The 22,787-nt window shown below is 44.1% G+C and overlaps 1 protein-coding gene across 2 annotated transcripts in view; it reads right to left on the bottom strand.

Annotated features, from left to right (window-relative positions):
- Positions 1-2,364: 2,364 nt before the first annotated feature.
- LOC110507778 (2-(3-amino-3-carboxypropyl)histidine synthase subunit 1) overlaps positions 2,365-22,787 on the bottom strand; it is a 142,252-nt gene continuing 121,829 nt past the window's right edge. Inside the window, exons 9-12 of one of the 2 annotated variants that reach the window (XM_036964880.1) lie at positions 19,429-19,529; positions 11,467-11,545; positions 3,339-3,473; positions 2,365-2,881 (exon numbers count right to left, since the gene is read on the bottom strand). In XM_036964880.1, the coding sequence (XP_036820775.1) occupies positions 2,786-2,881; positions 3,339-3,473; positions 11,467-11,545; positions 19,429-19,529 (411 nt within the window). In that variant the 3' untranslated portion in view covers positions 2,365-2,785. Of the gene's footprint in view, positions 2,885-3,338; positions 3,474-11,466; positions 11,546-19,428; positions 19,530-22,787 lie in introns of both variants that reach the window. The other variant, XM_036964879.1, reaches the window with a different exon arrangement.

The raw sequence follows: 22,787 nt of genomic DNA, 5'->3' as shown, positions 1-22,787 counted from the left end.
TACACAAGCTAAATATGTGCATGTGACCAAAAACATTTGATTTGAATAGAACATCGAGGACCTGGGCATCTGGTGGGACCAGCAGTATCTAGCACCTTTGGCTTTGTTTTGTCAGATGTGGCGGTGACTGATCTGAGTAGAAGCTGCAGCACAGCAGGTCTTGTCAGAGGAGGGCCTTGTGACATCAGAGGGGTGCCGTACGTGTGACATCAAAGAGACTGTGGTAGATCACCTAGAGAGAGATGTACTCAGGGAACCAGCCTAGCTTAGGCCACATCACACACAGCTGTCAATCATCTCTAGTGAGTCAGTCTGAGAATGTTCCGTTGACAGACTCCGGTCATTAATAAATGAGTGGAGAGGTAGTTGTGACGGACTAGTACACAGCCCCAACCAGGACCCCCTGTCTGACATGTTAAATATAGCAGCACGTTCCATCATTTCTTCCTTTTTTAATTAAATCATGTTATTATATCTTTTTTAATTGATAAACTTGGCAAATGCAATACATACATTCTGTCAATTCAGCATAGTTTAATGTTGATTATTAGTCAGAGATTTAAATATGAGTCATTGGAGTGACAAGAACCGTATGAAGAGGGTGGCGAAGTTAACACGAATGTCCGATTGAATTTGTAATCTCTTCATTGTTACAAAGTATTTATTGTACATACAGTACCAGACAAAAGTCTGGACACACCTACTCATTCAAGGGTTTTTCTTTATTTTTACTATTTTCTACATTGTAGAATAATAGTGAAGACATCAAAACTATGAAATAACACATATGGAATCATGTAGTAACCAAAAAAGTGTTAAACAAATCAAAATATATTTCATGAGGATTCATGAGGAATGCTTTTCAAACAGCCTTGAAGGAGTTCCCACATATGCAGAGCAATTGTTGGCTGCTTATCCTTCACTCTGCAGTCCAACTCATCCCAAACTATCTCAATTTGGTTGAGGCAGGGTGATTGTGGAGGTCAGGTCATCTGATGCGGCACTATCACTCTCCTTTTTGGTCAAATAGCCCTTACACAGCCTGGAGGTGTGTTTGGGGTCATTGTCCTGTTGAAAAACAAACGATAGTCCCACTAAGCGTAAACCAGATGGGATGGCGTATCACTGCTGAGTGCTGTGGTAGCCATGCTGGTTAAGTGTGCCTTGAATTCAAAATAAATCACAGTGTCACCAGTGAAGCACCCCCACACCATCACACCTCCTCCTCCATACTTCATGGTGAGAACCACACATGCAGAGATCATCCGTTCACCTACTCTGCGTCTCACAAAGACACAGCGGTTGGAACCAAAAATCTCAAATTTGGACTCATCAGACCAAATGACAGATTTCCACCGGCCTAATGTCCATTGCTCGTGTTTCTTGGCCCAAACAAGTCTCTTCTTCTTATTGGTGTCCTTTAGTAGCAGTTTCTTTGCAGCAATTCGACCATGAAGGCCTGATTCACGCAGTCTCCTCTGAACAGTTGATGTTGAGATGTGTCTGTTACTTGAAATCTGTGAAGCATTTATTTGGGTTGCAATTTCTGAGGCTGGTAACTCTAATGAACTTATTCTCTGCAACAGAGGTAACTCTGGGTCTTTCTTTCCAGTGGTAGTCCACATGAGAGACAGTTTCATCATAGCGCTTGATGGTTATAGTGACTGCACTTGAAGAAACTGACCTTCATGCCTCAAAGTAATGATACTGCTGTTTCTCTTTGCTTATTTGAGCTGTTCTTGCCATAATATGGACTTGGTCTTTTACCAAATAGGGCTATCTTCTGTATACCACCACTACCTTGTCACAACACAACGGATCATCTGAAACATGTTAAGGAAAGAAAGACATTCCACAAATTAACTTTTAACACATCACAATTGAAATGCATTCCTGGTGACTATCTCATGACGCTGGTTGAAAGAATGCCAATAGTGTGCAAAGCTGTCATCAAGGCAAAGGGCTACTTTAAATAATCTCAAATACAAAATATATTTAGATTTTTTTTAACCCTTTTTTGGTTACTACATGATTCCATATGTGTTATTTCATAGTTGATGTCTTCACTATTATTCTACAATGTAGAAAATAGTACTAAATGAAGAAAAACCCTGGAATGAGTAGGTGTGTCCAATCCTTTGACTGTTACTGTATAATATAATAGAAAGAAAACAAGCTTGAAATGGAGAGAAACAGCATGTCTCATCTTTTGACCATATGCATTATCTTCTTTAATATAGACTGTGGGTTAGCAGTGTAAAGTGGTTGGCAGCTTCCTTCTGTTCCAGGGATAAGTGGCTTGTATTTAATCAAAGCCACCCACATCCCCTGGCATCTAACACAATCAACTCAGGGCCATCCTTCTGTATTCCTCTCTCTTTATTACCCCCACACACCAACTTATATCATTCTTCCCCCTCTCTCTTTCACAGAAAAATATACATGAATGCACACCCACTCACACACATTCCTGCACATATTCACCCTCTTCATACACAGACATACCGTGCCTCAGTTTCTCTGTGCTCAACACATACACACTTTACAAGGTAACAACCCTTAGATGCAGTATAGTCCATTCCGTCAGGACAACAACGGAATAGTATCTGAGGTGAAGTGTCTCTGGTTCTCTGTCTCCTGGGGGAGGCGAGGTGTTGAGCAGGGCTCAGAGCGAAAGCCCTCCTGTGGGTGGTAGATAGACTCACTCCCCTCTAGGCTGGCCTGGCTCCAACCGATCGCCATGATAAGAGCTGGTTGGCAGCCAGCACTGGTGGTGGTGTATGTGTCATTCTCCCTGACAGCCACAAGGAGCGCATTGGTTCTGTCCACACTGTTCAGACTGCTGTGAGGGAGCGGAGAGAGGGGCTGGCTGTGAGCCAGTCTTCTGTAGGGAAACAATGGGAGAGAGTTAAGATTTGGGGCTGTGACAGTACCTACCCCTGATATTACTTACCCCTGATACGTTTAACATGTGTGGTCAGATGAGAATAAAACAAATGTTCATAGCAAGGAAATATGAATCCAAAGGGAATGCATACATTTTCACTGTTCACATTTAAAAGTCATTGTACAGAATTTACAACATAGTGTCAGATTATGTAACAATGAATCAACACAAATCAAATAAAACATGAAAAAATCATGAAATGTGCCCTGTTGTCAGTGTACCGCTGGGTGTCACCATGGTGATGTGCTTGCTCTCTGTCAGCTCTTCCATACAAGCCATGTGACTGACTCTCACACAGACACACGAGAGGCTTCAAGCACTTTGGGCACATACGTGGTTTCATCTCCTGCCCCCTTCCCCATCCATGTCATTCAACATCTGCCCTACTCACCTGTATCTGTTTGCGGGCGGGCCGAGCTGGTTGGTTGTCGGGGTGGTTGGGCGCCCATGGCCCCAGGCTCTGATTGGAGTAGAAGTCCATGGGGTACACCTCCTGCCAGCCCACCTGCTGCAGAGCCACAGCTGCCTGGTAGAGGAGGGGAGGGAGAGCAGAGAGGACAGGAGACCGAGAGGTGAAACATAGATTACCTGCACACAGAGACAACACAACCAAGACAGAGTGCTCCCAGCACTCCGTTGATTTGTCCTGTTGTTTTACTACAGCCCATCATACTGTACATAGCTCATAATCAGGGCCGGGGGCCAGTTCCATTTCAGTCCTTTTCCATTAAACTATGTCATTCCTGAGCTGCCTATAGTTGTAATCAAGGTTTTATTTCAATTCATGATTTGAATTTCTATTCAGTTCCACAAACGACTGGAATTGGTATGGCTTTCCCTGACATTGGTATGTCATTGAGGTAGGGAGTTGTCTGATGGAAAAGGCAGACGTGTTAGTGTTGGTTGAGTAGAAACAGTGAATGAGAAAAGTATTGTATGGAGCACAGCAGTATGCAGAAAACGATGGCACAACGTCTGACTTCACACACATGTGAAACAGGTGTCAAAATATTGAGTTTGGATGACAAGCGTGGATGTCACTTTATTTCTACCTACCTAACTGTGTCTACTTTCCAAATGGCACCCTATTCCCTTTATAGTGCACTATATAAGGAATAATCTTTATAGTGCACTATATAGGGAATAGCCTTTATAGTGCAATATATACAGTGGGGCAAAAAAGTATTTAGTCAGCCACCAATTGTGCAAGTTCTCCCACTTAAAAAGATGAGAGAGGCCTGTCGTTTTCATTATATGTACACTTCAACTATGACAGACAAAATTAGAAAAAAATCCAGAAAATAACATTGTAGGATTTTTTATGAATTTATTTGCAAATTATGGTGGAAAATAAGTATTTGATCAATAACAAAAGTTTCTCAATACTTTGTTATATACCCTTTGCTGGCAATGACAGAGGTCAAACGTTTTCTGTAAGTCTTCACAAGCTTTTCACACACTGTTGCTGGTATTTTGGCCCATTCCTCCATGCAGATCTCCTCTAGAGCAGTGATGTTTTGGGGCTGTTGCTGGGCAACACGGACTTTCAACTCCCTCCAAAGATTTTCTATGGGGTTGAGATCTGGAGACTGGCTAGGCCACTCCAGGACCTTGAAATGCTTCTTACGAAGCCACTCCTTCGTTTCCAGGCGTTGTGTTTGGGATCATTGTCATGCTGAAAGACCCAGCCACATTTCATCTTCAATGCCCTTGCTGATGGAAGGAGGTTTTCACTCAAAATCTCACGATACATGGCCCCATTCATTCTTTCCTTTACACGGATCAGTCGTCCTGGTCCCTTTGCAGAAAAACAGACCCAAAGCATGATGTTTCCACTCCCATGCTTCACAGTAGGTATGGTGTTCTTTGGATGCAACTCAGCATTCTTTGTCCTCCAAACACGACGAGTTGAGTTTTTACCAAAAAGTAATATTTTGGTTTCGTCTGACCATATGACATCCTTCCAATCTTCTTCTGGATCATCCAAATGCTCTCTAGCAAACTTCAGACGGGCCTGGACATGTACTGGCTTAAGCAGGGGGACACGTCTGGCACTGCAGGATTTGAGTCCCTGGCGGCGTAGTGTGTTACTGATGGTAGGCTTTGTTACTTTGGTCCCAGCTCTCTGCAGATCATTCACTAGGTCCCCCCGAGTAATTCTGGGATTTTTGCTCACCGTTCTTGTGATAATTTTGACCCCACGGGGTGAGATCTTGCGTGGAGCCCCAGATCGAGGGAGATTATCAGTGGTCTTGTATGTCTTCCATTTCCTAATAATTGCTCCCACAGTTGATTTCTTCAAACCAAGCTGCTTACCTATTGCAGATTCAGTCTTCCCAGCCTGGTGCAGGCCTACAATTTTGTTTCTGGTGTCCTTTGACAGCTCTTTGGTCTTGGCCATAGTGGAGTTTGGAGTGTGACTGTTTGAGGTTGTGGACAGGTGTCTTTTATACTGATAACAAGTTCAAACAGGTGCCATTAATACAGGTAACGAGTGGAGGACAGAGGAGCCTCTTAAAGAAGAAGTTACAGGTCTGTGAGAGCCAGAAATCTTGCTTGTTTGTAGGTGACCAAATACTTATTTTCCACCATAATTTGCAAATAAATTCATTAAAAATCCTACAATGTGATTTTCTGGATTTTTCCCCCTCATTTTGTCTGTCATAGTTGAAGTGTACCTATGATGACAATTACAGGCCTCTCTCATCTTTTTAAGTAGGAGAACTTGCACAATTGGTGGCTGACTAAATACTTTTTTGTGCACTATTTTGTGCACTAACCTTTATAGTGCACTATATAGGGAATAGGGTGCCATTTAGGACATACTCACTGTAGAGTAACTGGACTGTAATGTTGGAGCGGAACTAACACACAGTGCTTTACCATGTGCGAGACTGATTTATAGCCAATGATTCATACTGGCTATGTTCAGAGTTAGTGAACATTAAGATATAGCGATATAAAGAGAATGCATTTATAATACAGAGGATTTCCAATTATCTCTATTCAAAAGACACAGGTCAGGGAGTTTTAAATTTGATAAATTCCATAAACAACTCTTGTATTGTACATGTTCTGCCTAAAATGTCAATAATTCCCCTTTGCTATCATGTTAAGCCATGTCCATACTAGAGCCAGGATAATACAAGTATCACGATACTCGTTAGTATCGTGGCAAGGAAACAAAACACAAAGCAGATTTACCTTCTTTAGGAAAACAGCCCTAATGCTGGAAACAAACATAATTATGTTGTCATCCAGAGTCACATGTATTTATTCTTACCAAGCTATAGCACACAATATTCTACATACAGCAAGGAACAAAGTGTTTGGTCTGCTTCGTGTTTTCATTTTTGCCATGGAAAAAATATTGCAATACAGGCATCATCACAGCCCTGGCCAATAATGTAATTGATTTTATCAATCACAAATTGTTCTTTCTTATCTCCCTCCCTCCCGCCCTCCCTCCCCCCTCTCTGTGTAAACTAGCTGCTCCTGCTAATCCCTCTGCTGACAGGAGGCAAGTGTGTCTTATTGACTATAAATATAACATGAGACGCTCTGAAAATAACCACTGCTCCCTCTCCTCCCATCTCTCTCTTCCTCATCTCCGAATGCCACAGAGGAAAGCGGAGCACACAGACACAGATACAGTCGATTAGCAGGGATGACAAGAGGTGAATTAACTTATCAAACCACTGCAGACGGCGCAAATCATTTATATGTATTGATACTATTTGAAAAAGGTCTGTCAGGGAAGCCAAGGGACATTTTACTAGAAACCTTCTGAACACAAATTGACATCAGGGAGGGATCTTATTAGTGGGTGAATCACAGTCACAAACCATCTACAGCATTAGTCAATATCATAGTAGCAGCGTAGGATTGGACATGTAAACAGGCATGATCACAGATATGGAATGTACTGACATTGGACCACAGCTTAAAATATGAAAATATGACCATGATGATCATCCTGCTAATTATCATACCAGGTGCACATTTCCTGTTTAGAAACTAACCAAATATCTATATAAACTGTACATTTTAAGCATATGACTCATTTCTCATTTCATATGACTCATTATTCGAAACAATAATGACTGATAGTGCTTACATTAACACCTCTTCATGTCTCTAAAACGCAGACCACATCATATTCACACCCCTGTGCTTGTTATCACTGTGCAACCAATGCCTGTCTTAAGGGATGTACTACCTCAGCAGGAGCACACAAACAATCATTTGCTTATCAGATCCATCTCTTTCTAGTTAAAAAAACAAGCTGCAGCTGGGATGCAGTGTGATGAGGCCACCATCAGGGGGAGCTGGTCTGCTGTGCTGTGGTGCTAGTGTACACTATAGTCAGTCAGTGAGAGAGAGAGAGAGCGAGCTCATCCCTTGGCAGTAGTACTGTAGATTACTTTATCACTGACCCCAACCCAGAGTCCCTCAGAGTGTTCACAGTCAGTCCACTAACACCCCTATCAGATCACAGCAAAATCACAGTCTACCTGAAGAGTGTCATGACTGTCCATGAGAATCTAAATAGGTCAGATCAGGTTTGCAATGAATAACTTCAATCAGACCCCCTCTCACCCGCAGAGGAAGAACTAGTGGGGATTAACAACTCACGGCCTGTTGTAAATCAAGGGGAGAAGATTCAGGTCTCCCTCTCCAAATTCACCAAAGGAATGTGCTTTGTCTCAACAGACCTTTTTCCCCCTGAAACCCTAACACGTTCAAAAGGAACTACTGGAATAATATTTCTAACGTAGAATGTGGGGAATGGTCCGAGGCCATCTATAGAAGACTAATGTCATTTTGTCCGTTATTTTGTGACGTCCTTAAAAATGTTAAAAAGGAACTACTGTAACTTGAAAAGTATACCCAGAACATACACAACGTTTCCATACTCTGCATTGTGCATGTAATATGAAAAATGCTGAAAGTGTTTTGTTAAGAGAGGGATGGGATTGGAGAAGCTATAAGAGATGAATGTTTTTCTTATAACTGTACACAGTAAGTAGCCACTGCTAGAGTGAGGTCAGAGAGCGTGTCAGCCTGTCGGAACCGCCCCTTTTCTACACACTGTAGAAATGATGTGTTAAGAAAAAACACAGACCAGAAAAGCGTGAAGCTGCAGGTGAACATTTAAAGTGGTTTGAACTTTGAATCTCAACATGAGTTAGAGACGATAAACTCACCCGACTTACAATCACTGGTACGGCTGATTAGCCGTCCTAAGTAAAGTATCTTCCAAAGTGAATTTAAGTAGGACAAACCTACTACTCTGCTCAAACCATCGTATTACGCTACTCTCATCCACCCACCGGAAACCATCGACACGGCTGGCTAGCCCACCTTCAAATTAGCATCTTCAAGATGAATGGAAGGAGAATCAACTCTGTAGTTCTGTTCAGGACTACACCACAAGCCCCCAGATACCGGACAACAACAGAGAAGGACAACAGCAGAATACTTGCCGTAACCATTTCGGACAATCAGAGCCTTACAAGGCTGCCCTGTTCACCGAGAGATCCAGCAAACACAGGCATTTCACGTTAATACATTCCTGATTACTTACTCAAAGCGGATGGTGGTTCGTGTGCAAAGTATATGATTAGTGTAGAGAAGAGTAGTTTCAAAAATGTACCAATGTTTGGTGTCTCTCTCTCCATCTCTTCTTTAACAAGCATCAATGTTGTTGTCATTCCGCTAGTCATCTGTTTCCAGCGTATTACGATTCCAGTCAATATCAGATGCAAAGTGTGAAAGCATCCAAACCAAAGGAACTGCACAATATTAAGAAATGCTATTGATGGAAGTAGTGTAGAAACCTACCGAAAAACATTTAGGCAACAACAAATTCAATCCCTTTGAGACGACCTCCTGGACAAAACATTTCACTGTAATAGTGAAGGTGTAAACTTGGCAGTAGAAAGCCTAAACAGTATATTTGACCTTTCAGCTTCCCTATCAAATCTAAAAATGTCAAGCAGACAACCTAAGAAGAATAATAACAATGACAAACGGTTTGATGAAGAATGCAAAAATGTAAGAAAGAAATTGAGAAACCTGTCCAACCAAAAACATAGAGACCCGGAAAAACTGAGTCTACGCCTTCACTACGATGAATCACTAAAACAATACAGAAATACACCACGAAAAAAGAAGGAACAGCACGTCAGAAACCAGCTCAATGCAATTGAAGAATCCATAGAATCTAACCACTTCTGGGAAAATTGGGACACACTAAACAAACAACAACACGAAGAGTTATCTATCCAAAACGGAGATGTGTGGATAAACCCCTTCTCCAATCTTTGTGGATATATAACAAATAACAAACAGCCAGGACAGCAACACAATTAGACCCAACCAAACCATGAGAACATTTTTTTTAAATGACTTGACACATTGGAAAGAATCAACAAAAAAACAGAGCAAACTAGAATGCTATTTGGCCCCAAACAGAGAGTTCACAGTGGCAGAATACCTGTCCACCGTGACTGACCCCAAACAGAGAATACACAGTGGCAGAATACCTGACCACCGTGACTGATCCAAAATTAAGGAAAGCTTTGACTATGTACAGACTCAGTGAGCATCAAATGTATTTATATAGCCCTTCTTACATCAGCTGATATCTCAAAGTGCTGTACAGAAACCCAGCCTAAAACCCCAAACAGGAAGCAATGCAGGTGTAGAAGCACGGCTCTCAAGAGAAGACAGGCTATGTGCACACTGCCCACAAAATGAGGTGGAAACTGAGCTGCACTTCCTAACCTCCTGCCAAATGTATGACCATATTAGAGAGACATATTTCCCTCAGATTACACAGACCTATAAAGAATTTGAAAACAAAACCAATTTTGATAAACTCCCATATCTACTGGGTGAAATACCACAGTGTACAATCACAGCAGCAAGATTTGTGACCTGTTGCCACAAGAAAAGGGCAACCAGAACAAACACCATTGTAAATCCAACCCATATTTATTTTCCCCTTTGTACTTCAAATATTTGCACATCGCTACAACACTGTATATAGACATAATATGACATTTGAAATGTCTTTATTCTTTTCGAACTTGTGTGAGTAATATTTACTGTTCACTTTTTATTGTTTATTTCACTTTTGTTTATCCATTTCACTTGCTTTGACAATATAAAGATATGTTTCCCAAGCCAATAAAGCCCCTTGAATTGAGAGAGAGTGCGATAGAGAGAGTGCGAGAGAGAGAGCACACAAGAGAGAGAGAGTGCGAGAGAGAGTGTGAGAGAGAAAACATGCGAGAGATTACGCGAGAGAGAGAGTGCGAGAGAGAGCATGCAAGAGAGAGAATGCGAGAGAGAGAATGCGAGAGAGAGAGAGTGCGAGAGAGAGAGCACGCAAGAGAGAGCATGCAAGAGAGAGCACGCGAGAGAGAGAATGCGAGAGAGAGAAATGAGAGAGAACATAGGGGCTCCTACTGCATAGCTGTCTCCATGCCTGCCTCTCTCCCCAGCCCCATCTAGTCAGCCTGCCTCTCTTCCCAGCCCCATCTAGTCAGCCTGCCTCTCTCCCCAGCCCCATCTAGTCAGCCTGCCTCTCTCCCCAGCCATATCCAGCCAGCCTGCCTCTCTCCCCAGCCATATCCAGCCAGCCTGCCTCTCTCCCCAGCCATATCCAGCCAGCCTGCCTCTCTCCCCAGCCCCATATAGTCAGTCTGCCTCTCTCCCTAGCCCCAGCCCCAGCCAGCCTGCCTGCCTCTCTCCCTAGCCCCAGCCAGCCTGCCTGCCTCTCTCCCTAGCCCCAGCTAGCCTGCCTGCCTGCCTCTCTCCCTAGCCCCAGCCCCAGCCAGCCTGCCTGCCTCTCTCCCTAGCCCCAGCCAGCCTGCCTGCCTCTCTCCCTAGCCCCAGCTAGCCTGCCTGCCTGCCTCTCTCCCTAGCCCCAGCCCCAGCCAGCCTGCCTGCCTCTCTCCCTAGCCCCAGCCAGCCTGCCTGCCTCTCTCCCTAGCCCCAGCTAGCCTGCCTGCCTGCCTCTCTCCCTAGCCCCAGCCAGCCTGCCTGCCTCTCTCCCTAGCCCCAGCCAGCCTGCCTGCCTCTCTCCCTAGCCCCATCCAGCCAACCTGCTTGCCTCTCTCCCTATCCCCAGCCCCAGCCAGCCTGCCTGCCTCTCTCCCTATCCCCCAGCCAGCCTGCCTGCCTCTCTCCCTATCCCCATCCAGCCAGCCTACCAGCCTCTTTCCCAAGCCCTGTCCTCAGCCCCATCAACCCTACCTGCCTGCTCTGAGACAAGCAGCACTGATGAGCCCCTGCAATGTTAACACCAGACATCAGAACATGAGGTTATTTTCCCACATTTATCACAGGGTGCGAGTTCCTACACAACGCCGCCTGCTCCGAGGGAGAAAAGTCATTTGAAGTGTGTGTATGTGTGTGTGTATGCGTGCACGCTCTTGTCCTCTTTTGATAGTGAATGACAGCAGCAGACAGTGTGGATCGTGGCGAGCTGTTGTAAGACGCCTGTTTACCTCATAGGGAGACAGCAGGGGTTTGGAGAAAGCTGTGCCCCAATCAATGGAGAGACGCGGGCAAGCGATCTGGACCCACCTGCAAGGAGAGAGAGAAGACATCAGAGAGAGAGAGAGAGAGAGAGAGAGAGAGATTGCATTAAAGAGGCAGTGCACATCTCAGATAGCAGGGTGGGTAGGTCCATGATGTGAATCTGTGCTGCAGCATTGGGCTGCAGGCAGCTCTGCCTCCACCTGATCTCCTGCATATGTTAGAGGATCTGTCCTGATTCATTCTGAACACAAAACGCACTCTGCATTCATTCATCATACCAGGGAGAGAAAGGAAGGATGCTGAGGAGACAGGGAGAGGAGGGGAGAGGGGGAACACAAACAGGGAAACAGGGAGAGGTGGGTAGGTGTGATAGGAGGAGAAATGGAGGGAAGAGGGAGTTAGGTGAGCTTGAATAAAAAAGCTGCACTAGCCCAGTCTCCACGGAGCTAGCCTACATAGCAAGACAGACAGAGGGGAGGGGGGCTGGGAGTTTGCTAGAGGGAGAGAGACAAAGAAAGATGGAGAGAGGGAGGGAGGGGTGATGGAAAATAAAGGTGAGTGAGAGAGAGAGGGATTGGCAGTGAGACGTGTTTATCTTAGTGATTGTGTGAGTGAAGGATGTAAACAGCTGGGGGGAGAATGGAGGGAGGAGAGGCAGAGCGGGGTTAAAGAGGTTAGCTTTCACAAATCAATGCTATCCACAGCTCCATCTCCACGGTGACAGCCCCTCCCTGTACCGTCTATCTCCAAACACAGACAGCCACCAGGAATACACCAGACACATTTATGGATTCAGCCGTATTCACATGGACACGGTGAGGAATGAGAGTGCACACATCTTGCTAGATTTCAATACAAATATATGGATTGAGAATCTGTGCACAGGTGTACAGAAAGGTGGGGAGGGGGAAAGATGCTAGCTCTAAAACACTGCATCGTGCAACATCTTCAGGGATACTTTCACAAGTTAAACGTCAACTGCTGCAGAAGTGTAAAAACGTAATGAATGCGTATTCACCAGTCTAATTTGGAAGGCAGATAAGTGAGACGTTTCCCCAACCAGTAGTTTTGAAAGTAGTGCTCACAAGCCAAAAGTGGTCCCCGAGAATTGTGCACCATGCCATTGGGCCCCCCTCCCCCCTCTGCCTGTCCACTGAGCCATTGGGCCCCCCCTCCCCCCTCTGCCTGTCCACTGAGCCATTGGGCCCACCCTCCCCCCTCTGCCTGTCCACTGAGCCATTGTCCCACCCTCCCCCCTCTGCCTGTCCACTGAGCCATTGGACCCACCCTCCCCCCTCTGCCTGTCCACTGAGCCATTGGACCCACCCTCCCCCCTCTGCCTGTCCACTGAGCCATTGGGCCCACCCTCCCCCTTCTGCCTGTCCACTGAGCCATTGGGCCCACGCTCCCCCCTCTGCCTGTCCACTGAGCCATTGGGCCCCCCCTCCCCCTCTGCCTATCCACTGAGCCATTGGGCCCACCCTCCCCCCTCTGCGTGTCCACTGACCATTGTCCCACCCTCCCCCCTCTGCCTGTCCACTGAGCCATTGTCCCACCCTCCCCCCTCTGCCTATCCACTGAGCCATTGGGCCCACCCTCCCCCCTCTGCCTGTCCACTGAGCCATTGGGCCCACCCTCCCCCCTCTGCCTATCCACTGAGCCATTGGGCCCACCCTCCCCCCTCTGCCTGTCCACTGAGCCATTGTCCCACTCTCCCCCCTCTGCCTGTCCACTGAGCCATTGTCCCACCCTCCCCCCTCTGCCTATCCACTGAGCCATTGGGCCCACCCTCCCCCCTCTGCCTGTCCACTGAGCCATTGGGCCCACCCTCCCCCCTCTGCCTATCCACTGAGCCATTGGGCCCACCCTCCCCCTCTGCCTGTCCACTGAGCCATTGGGCCCACCCTCCCCCCTCTGCCTGTCCACTGAGCCATTGGGCCCACCCTCCCCCCTCTGCCTGTCCACTGAGCCATTGTCCCCCCCTCCCCCCTCTGCCTGTCCACTGAGCCATTGTCCCCCCCTCCCCCCTCTGCCTGTCCACTGAGCCATTGGGCCCCCCCTCCCCCCTCTGCCTATCCACTGAGCCATTGGGCCCACCCTCCCCCCTCTGCCTGTCCACTGAGCCATTGGGCCCACCCTCCCCCCTCTGCCTGTCCACTGTGCCATTGGGCCCACCCTCCAACCACATTGGATAACGCTGGGCAAAATGTAGGGAAAATGGCACAACACAACTTAAAGAAAACAGTCACTATCAAATTAGGAATTTCATGGATAATTAATGTAAGACAGTAATTCTGCTCATAGATTATGCATGTATGAACTACACATTGACACATCCAGCCCAAAGCGGGTGGTTTAAAACATACTTTCTTCGTAGCCAAAGTACCGGAGCATGTCTTTAAGGAAAGCAATGAGTGGATGGGAGTGGAGGAGAGAGAAGCGAAGGACAGAAGAGGAGGGGAGGAGGATTTGACAATCTCTACTTCCCTCTTTAGAAGCAGTTTCTTAACAGATTGGCCAGGGAGCATGTGTTGTGCCACACTGGCTAGGAACCCAGCACGCCACACAATTCAATTTACAGCCAATATCTGAGCTAAGATCTTCCTAACTCACCGCAGAACCCTCACCACAGGGCATAGACTGAGAGATAGAGAAAGAGTGAGGGAGAGGGAGATGGAAGAGAAAAGACAGAGAGAGAGGGGTTGCTACAGGAAGAGGTAAAGATAACTCCAGTCACAGTCTACTACAGCAACTGCCTCTGAATGTGTCCCCATTTCCCCTGTCCATTTCCTAGCAGCCCTCTGGGTGTAGGGAAACAGGAAGTTCTAGTCATGCCCTGTGAAGAAGACCATCAGTAAGTGAATAGAATCCTGATGACTCTGTGAATGGGGGACCCTGCAGTGAGCTGGGGTAGAGGGAGGACAGCCTGATAAGCAGACTTAATTGAATGAGAGGGAAGGGTACCACACTCAGCTTGCATCCTAAATGGCACCTTTTCCCTGTATAGAAGCACTACCTTTGACCAGAGCCCTTAGAGACCCTGGTGAAAAGTAGCGCACTAAATAGGGAATAGGGTAGCATTTGGGAGGCAGGAGGGTTGGGGTGACCACATAACCTAAAGGGTTCCCCAGTGTTCCCAGTGTGAACTAAGGCCCTGTCCCTGTCCTGCTACATTAGCTTCTCTGGTACATTAGCCCCAGTAACAGCTAGATGCATCCCAAATGACACCCTATTCCCTCTACAGCAAACGTCTCTGGTCAAAAGAAGTGCACAATATAGGGTATAGGGTGCCATTTGGGATGCAACCTTAGGCAGACCTCCCTCCACCTGCAAGGCTGCTGCCCTTCAGTTATCCCAGCAGCCTGGACCAGGACAGGCAATAAGAAGTAACCTCTTCTCTCCATATCTCAGGAAAATGGTCACTTTAATAAAATAAAAAAGATTAAAACAGGAAAGTTGATTGGAATGTGGGTGAAGAGGAAATGCAAATTATTTGCGGTAAAATGGCATAACACATTGCAGAGTATTTGCGAACCAGTTGAGATAAGTGTGTGTGGGTCTGCCAGATATCTGCACAATGGTTCAAATCAGGCTGGAATCTAATTACACACTTTAAAGTGTTTGCTAATGGTTTCTCTGTATGTCGGAGTGTGTGGTGTGTCACTAATGGGAGAGAAAGGCTGGGGGGTGGGTCCTCTCCACTGCATTGTGTGGGCTAGTACACCTTCCCTCTCTCCCTCCCTTCTCTTTCTGCACTCCTCTCCACAGCCAGACTGCACTGCCTTTCATTCTGTGCCCACAGGTAAGCACTGTCCCCAATGTGGGTTCAGAACACAAACAAAACTTTCTTTCAAAGGATGCATCTTGAAGTGTCTGGCTTTAAGACTTTTTGTGATTTCTATTTGTCTACCGTAGGGTGTTTGTGTTTTTGTCAAACCCAGGAATCAATGGAGGTAGATACTCTCCGCCAAAACTAATTCCAAATACTGCTAGGCTAAATAGAGGAAAGTTCAGAAAATCACAATCAACACTGAGTTAGACCAGTGGTTCTGTCTAGGCTAGTCATATCCTGCTGTGGGCCAATCTCACTCATCTTCCTGACCATTCCGGATTGCCTACCTAAAAAAGTAAAACTCATACACATACAGTGCCTTGCGAAAGTATTCGGCCCCCTTGAACTTTGCGACCTTTTGCCACATTTCAGGCTTCAAACATAAAGATTTAAAACTATATTTTTTTGTGAAGAATCAACAACAAGTGGGACACAATCATGAAGTGGAACGACATTTATTGGATATTTCAAACTTTTTTAACAAATCAAAAACTGAAAAATTGGTCGTGCAAAATTATTCAGCCCCTTTACTTTCAGTGCAGCAAACTCTCTCCAGAAGTTCAGTGAGGATCTCTGAATGATCCAATGTTGACCTAAATGACTAATGATGATAAATACAATCCACCTGTGTGTAATCAAGTCTCCGTATAAATGCACCTGCACTGTGATAGTCTCAGAGGTCCGTTAAAAGCGCAGAGAGCATCATGAAGAACAAGGAACACACCAGGCAGGTCCGAGATACTGTTGTGAAGAAGTTTAAAGCCGGATTTGGATACAAAAAGATTTCCCAAGCTTTAAACATCCCAAGGAGCACTGTGCAAGAGATAATATTGAAATAGAAGGAGTATCAGACCACTGCAAATCTACCAAGACCTGGCCGTCCCTCTAAACTTTCAGCTCATACAAGGAGAAGACTGATCAGAGATGCAGCCAAGAGGCCCATGATCACTCTGGATGAACTGCAGAGATCTACAGCTGAGGTGGGAGACTCTGTCCATAGGACAACAATCAGTCGTATATTGCACAAATCTGGCCTTTATGGAAGAGTGGCAAGAAGAAAGCCATTTCTTAAAGATATCCATAAAAAGTGTTGTTTAAAGTTTGCCACAAGCCACCTGGGAGACACACCAAACATGTGGAAGAAGGTGCTCTGGTCAGATGAAACCAAAATTGAACTTTTTGGCAACAATGCAAAACGTTATGTTTGGCGTAAAAGCAACACAGCTGAACACACCATCCCCACTGTCAAACATGGTGGTGGCAGCATCATGGTTTGGGCCTGCTTTTCTTCAGCAGGGACAGGGAAGATGGTTAAAATTGATGGGAAGATGGATGGAGCCAAATACAGGACCATTCTGGAAGAAAACCTGATGGAGTCTGCAAAAGACCTGAGACTGGGACGGAGATTTGTCTTCCAACAAGACAATGATCCAAAACTTAAAGCAAAATCTACAATGGAATGGTTCAAAAATAAACATATCCAGGTGTTAGAAAGGCCAAGTCAAAGTCCAGACCTGAATCCAATCGAGAATCTGTGGAAAGAACTGAAAACTGCTGTTCACAAATGCTCTCCATCCAACCTCACTGAGCTCGAGCTGTTTTGCAAGGAGGAATGGGGAAAAAAATTCAGTCTCTCGATGTGCAAAACTGATAGAGACATACCCCAAGCGACTTACAGCTGTAATCGCAGCAAAAGGTGGCGCTACAAAGTATTAACTTAAGGGGGCTGAATAATTTTGCACGCCCAATTTTTCAGTTTTTGATTTGTTAAAAAAGTTTGAAATATCCAATAAATGTCGTTCCACTTCATGATTGTGTCCCACTTGTTGTTGATTCTTCACAAAAAAATACAGATTTATAACTTTATGTTTGAAGCCTGAAATGTGGCAAAAGGTCGCAAAGTTCAAGGGGGCCGAATACTTTCGCAAGGCACTGTAATTAACAACCCCTTAGTCTCTCTTAGCCCTTTCATACACAGATAAAGATCCCACTAATGTATCATGCTTCTTTTAACCTGCTTTTTGGTACATCTGAAAGGGGCAGGGGGGAATACCTAGTCATGATTCCTGCATTTTCACAGACCCTGTTACCAAAATACAGGTATCGGGTCTGTGTAAACGATTCTCTGTAAATTCATTTACACTTCCATTGTTTAACACCTCGTTAATTTGCAATGCAAACATCCCCCATGGTTTAGCAAGATGCCCATCCCAATTTGCCAGTTGTATAAAAGAGGTACGTAATATAAAAGGGGTACGTTGCATAAAAGGGGTAGGTTGTATAAAAGAGGTACGTAATATAAAAGGGGTACGTTGCATAAAAGGGGTACGTTGCATAAAAGGGGTAGGTTGTATAAAAGGGGTAGGATGTATAAAAGGGGTACGTTGCATAAAAGGGGTAGGTTGTATAAAAGGGGTAGGATGTATAAAAGGGGTACGTTGCATAAAAGGGGTAGGTTGCATAAAAGGGGTAGGATGTATAAAAGGGGTAGGATGTATAAAAGGGGTAAGATGTATAAAAGGGGTAGGTTGCATAAAAGGGGTAGGATGTATAAAAGGGGTAGGATGTATAAAAGGGGTAGGATGTATAAAAGGGGTAGGTTGCATAAAAGGGGTAGGATGTATAAAAGGGGTAGGATGTATAAAAGGGGTAGGTTGTATAAAAGGGGTAGGATGTATAAAAGGGGTTCGTTGCATAAAAGGGGTAGGTTGCATAAAAGGGGTAGGATGTATAAAAGGGGTAGGATGTATAAAAGGGGTAGGATGTATAAAAGGGGTAGGTTGCATAAAAGGGGTAGGATGTATAAAAGGGGTAGGATGTATAAAAGGGGTAGGATGTATAAAAGGGGTAGGTTGCATAAAAGGGGTAGGATGTATAAAAGGGGTAGGTTGTATAAAAGGGGTAGGTTGTATAAAAGGGGTAGGTTGTATAAAAGGGGTATACTTGCAAGAAAGTGGTAAATAATATACCACATCTTCTGTCTGAAATATATATTTCTGATCAGGCCTCTACTCTAACACCTCTGCAGAGCCACCTCAAGACCATTCTCATTATCTGGGGTCCTGCTGAGAGCCGTGTATCACTGAGATAGCCCTGTAATGTCAGCCATCACGCCATTCCTGTCACGTCTTCCCTGTAACATAAAACTTTTAATGTCATTCCTGTAACGTCCTCCCTGTGACCCCAGTCTACCCTTTGGCGTCATAGGGCTGAAACAAAAGGGATGATGACTGCGTACTGACTGCGAGCCCTGTTGAGTCACCCGTGTTACGTCAACCCTGTGATATCATTAACTTTGTGTCTGTCAGACCCATGACGCCAGTCAGCCCTGTCACTATCTACTGACTGAGCGACCCTTGTCTGGCAGCTCTCCACATAACATTTGAAAAGCAGTTATTTTGCATCCCACTCTGAGCTCTTAATTTACGGCCTCTGAGCTGTCTAAATAGGTGCCTGTGAATCGCCTGTGAATATTTTGTCCAGTTTGAGTCGTGCCAGGCTTATGAATTCCCTGTTTTGCGTAACTGCCTTAGAGTGGTGAGATCACAGCACCAAAGAAAACAAGAGCAGCAAACACCTCCTTTTATCACGCTCTCCCCTGTTTCAACACAACCTCCTCAACTACCTCTGTGTCCCCCGATCTCTCTCCCTCCTTCCATCTCTCCTTCTGTCCCTCCTTCACACACTCCTCCCTCACACATCGCACTACTCATTACTCCACAGTGAGAGGCCAATCTGCTGAGAATGTGGACTGTGGAGAATGTGTGCATTTGTGTGTCTCAGAGAGCCCTTCTGCACATCAGTGTCTCACTGCCTCCTCCTTGCCCTCTTCTTTCTGCCAGCCAGACAGACAGTCATAGAAATCAAAGCGACTTGAGCTTGAAGCACGAGCGGTTTCACTTTACAAACTTTTGGAGTTTTCTTTTCAAGATATAATGACTGTGCCTCGCTGGATAACAGTGTCGGATGACAGAGCATTTCAGATGGCGTCTCTCTGTGTATATCAGGGATATGTACCAAAGACAAGAGGACAAGTCTCAAAACATTCTCACCGCCTTTCACCGTGTGTGTGTGTGTGTGTGTACTGTAGACTCACGCATCCACTTCTGCCATCAGGTCCAGCTTGCTGGGGAAAATCTCAGACAGCAGCACTCGAGTGAAGGACTTGCCAAGAGACTCAAGCTTGGATTCCAGGTGCTATGATGGAAAGACAGAGAGAAACAGAGAGAGAGAGAAATATAAAGAGTGAGGGAGTGATAAGAGTAGGAGGATGGAGAGAGGGAGAGTATGGTCACACTAGCTTCGAGCCCACACGAAGAACATGTGTGTGTTTGTGCAGGCCTTGGACTCACAAGAGACCTGTCTGTGTTGCCTGCGTATACAGCTACACACACACACACACACTGCCACTCGTTCTGCTGTTCCACTAGAGGGTCCTTCAAAAGTCCTTCAGAGCTCCCCAGTCTAGTGTTTCTTAGTTAGTTAACCAGCTAATAATAATAATAATAATAATAATAATAATAATATGGCTAATTAACACAGCTAGCTCTCAATGATGGAGCCCAGCGATACTGGAGAAAACAACACAATAACATCACTAGATAAAACACATCACCACCCAATAACATCAACATATTAAACACATCAACACCCAATAACATCAACATATTAAACACATCACCACCCAATAACATCACTAGATAAAACACATCACCACCCAATAACATCACTAGATAAAACACATCACCACCCAATAACATAACTAGATAAAACACATCACCACCCAATAACATCAACATATTAAACACATCACCACCCAATAACATCACTAGATAAAACACATCAACACCCAATAACATCAACATATTAAACACATCACCACCCAATAACATCAACATATTAAACACATCACCACCCAATAACATCACTAGATAAAACACATCAACACCCAATAACATCAACATATTAAACACATCACCACCCAATAACATCACTAGATAAAATACATCACCACCCAATAACATCAACATATTAAACACATCACCACCCAATAACATCACTAGATAAAACACATCACCACCCAATAACATCAACATATTAAACACATCACCACCCAATAACATCACTAGATAAAACACCTCACCACCCAATAACATCACTAGATAAAACACATCACCACCCAATAACATCAACATATTAAACACATCACCACCCAATAACATCAACATATTAAACACATCGCCACCCAATAACATCACTAGATAAAACACATCACCACCCAATAACATCAACATATTAAACACATCACCACCCAATAAAATCACTAGATAAAACACATCACCACCCAATAACATCACTAGATAAAACACATCACCACCCAATAACATCAACATATTAAACACATCACCACCCAATAACATCACTAGATAAAACACATCACCACCCAATAACATCAACATATTAAACACATCACCACCCAATAACATCACTAGATAAAACACCTCACCACCCAATAACATCACTAGATAAAACACATCACCACCCAATAACATCAACATATTAAACACATCGCCACCCAATAACATCACTAGATAAAACACATCACCACCCAATAACATCACTAGATAAAACACATCACCACCCAATAACATCAACATATTAAACACATCACCACCCAATAACATCACTAGATAAAACACATCCCACCCAATAACATCACTAGATAAAACACATCACCACCCAATAACATCAACATATTAAACACATCGCCACCCAATAACATCACTAGATAAAACACATCACCACCCAATAACATCAACATATTAAACACATCACCACCCAATAACATCACTAGATAAAACACATCACCACCCAATAACATCAACATATTAAACACATCACCACCCAATAACATCAACATATTAAACACATCACCACCCAATAACATCAACATATTAAACACATCACCACCCAATAACATCACTAGATAAAACACATCACCACCAAATAACATCACTAGATAAAACACATCACCACCCAATAACATCACTAGATAAAACACATCACCACCCAATAACATAACTAGATAAAACACATCACCACCCAATAACATCAACATATTAAACACATCACCACCCAATAACATCACTAGATAAAACACCTCACCACCCAATAACATCAACATATTAAACACCCCACCACCCAATAACATCACTAGATAAAACACCTCACCACCCAATAACATCACTAGATAAAACACATCACCACCCAATAACATCAACATATTAAACACCCCACCACCCAATAACATCACTAGATAAAACACATCACCACCCAATAACATCACTAGATAAAACACATCACCACCCAATAACATCAACATATTAAACACATCACCACCCAATAACATCAACATATTAAACACATCACCACCCAATAACATCAACATATTAAACACATCACCACCCAATAACATCCACATATTAAACACATCACCACCCAATAACATCACTAGATAAAACACATCACCACCCAATAACATCACTAGATAAAACACATAACCACCCAATAACATCAACATATTAAACACATCACCACCCAATAACATCACTAGATAAAACACATCAACACCCAATAACATCAACATATTAAACACATCACCACCCAATAACATCACTAGATAAAACACATCACCACCCAATAACATCACTAGATAAAACACATCACCACCCAATAACATCACTAGATAAAACACATCACCACCCAATAACATCACTAGATAAAACACATCACCACCCAATAACATCACTAGATAAAACACATCACCACCCAATAACATCACTAGATAAAACACATCACCACCCAATAACATCAACATATTAAACACATCACCACCCAATAACATCACTAGAAAAAAACACATCACCACCCAATAACATCAACATATTAAACACATCACCACCCAATAACATCAACATATTAAACACCCCACCACCCAATAACATCACTAGATAAAACACATCACCACCCAATAACATCGACATATTAAACACCCCAGCACCCAATAACATCAACATATTAAACACCCCACCACCCAATAAAATCAACATATTAAACACATCACCACCCAATAACATCACTAGATAAAACACATCACCAACCAATAACATCACTAGATAAAACACATCACCACACAATAACATCACTAGATAAAACACATCACCACCCAATAACATCAACATATTAAACACATCACCACCCAATAACATCAACATATTAAACACATCACCACCCAATAACATCAACATATTAAACACATCACCACCCAATAACATCAACATATTAAACACATCACCACCCAATAACATCACTAGATAAAACACACCACCACCCAATAACATCACTAGATAAAACACATCACCACCCAAAAACATCACTAGATAAAACACATCACCA

This window comes from Oncorhynchus mykiss, chromosome 27 (genome assembly GCF_013265735.2).
Source record: "Oncorhynchus mykiss isolate Arlee chromosome 27, USDA_OmykA_1.1, whole genome shotgun sequence".
NCBI lineage: Eukaryota > Metazoa > Chordata > Actinopteri > Salmoniformes > Salmonidae > Oncorhynchus > Oncorhynchus mykiss.
Note: the sequence above shows the minus strand (reverse complement) of the source record. Positions and strands in the feature narration are given on the sequence as shown.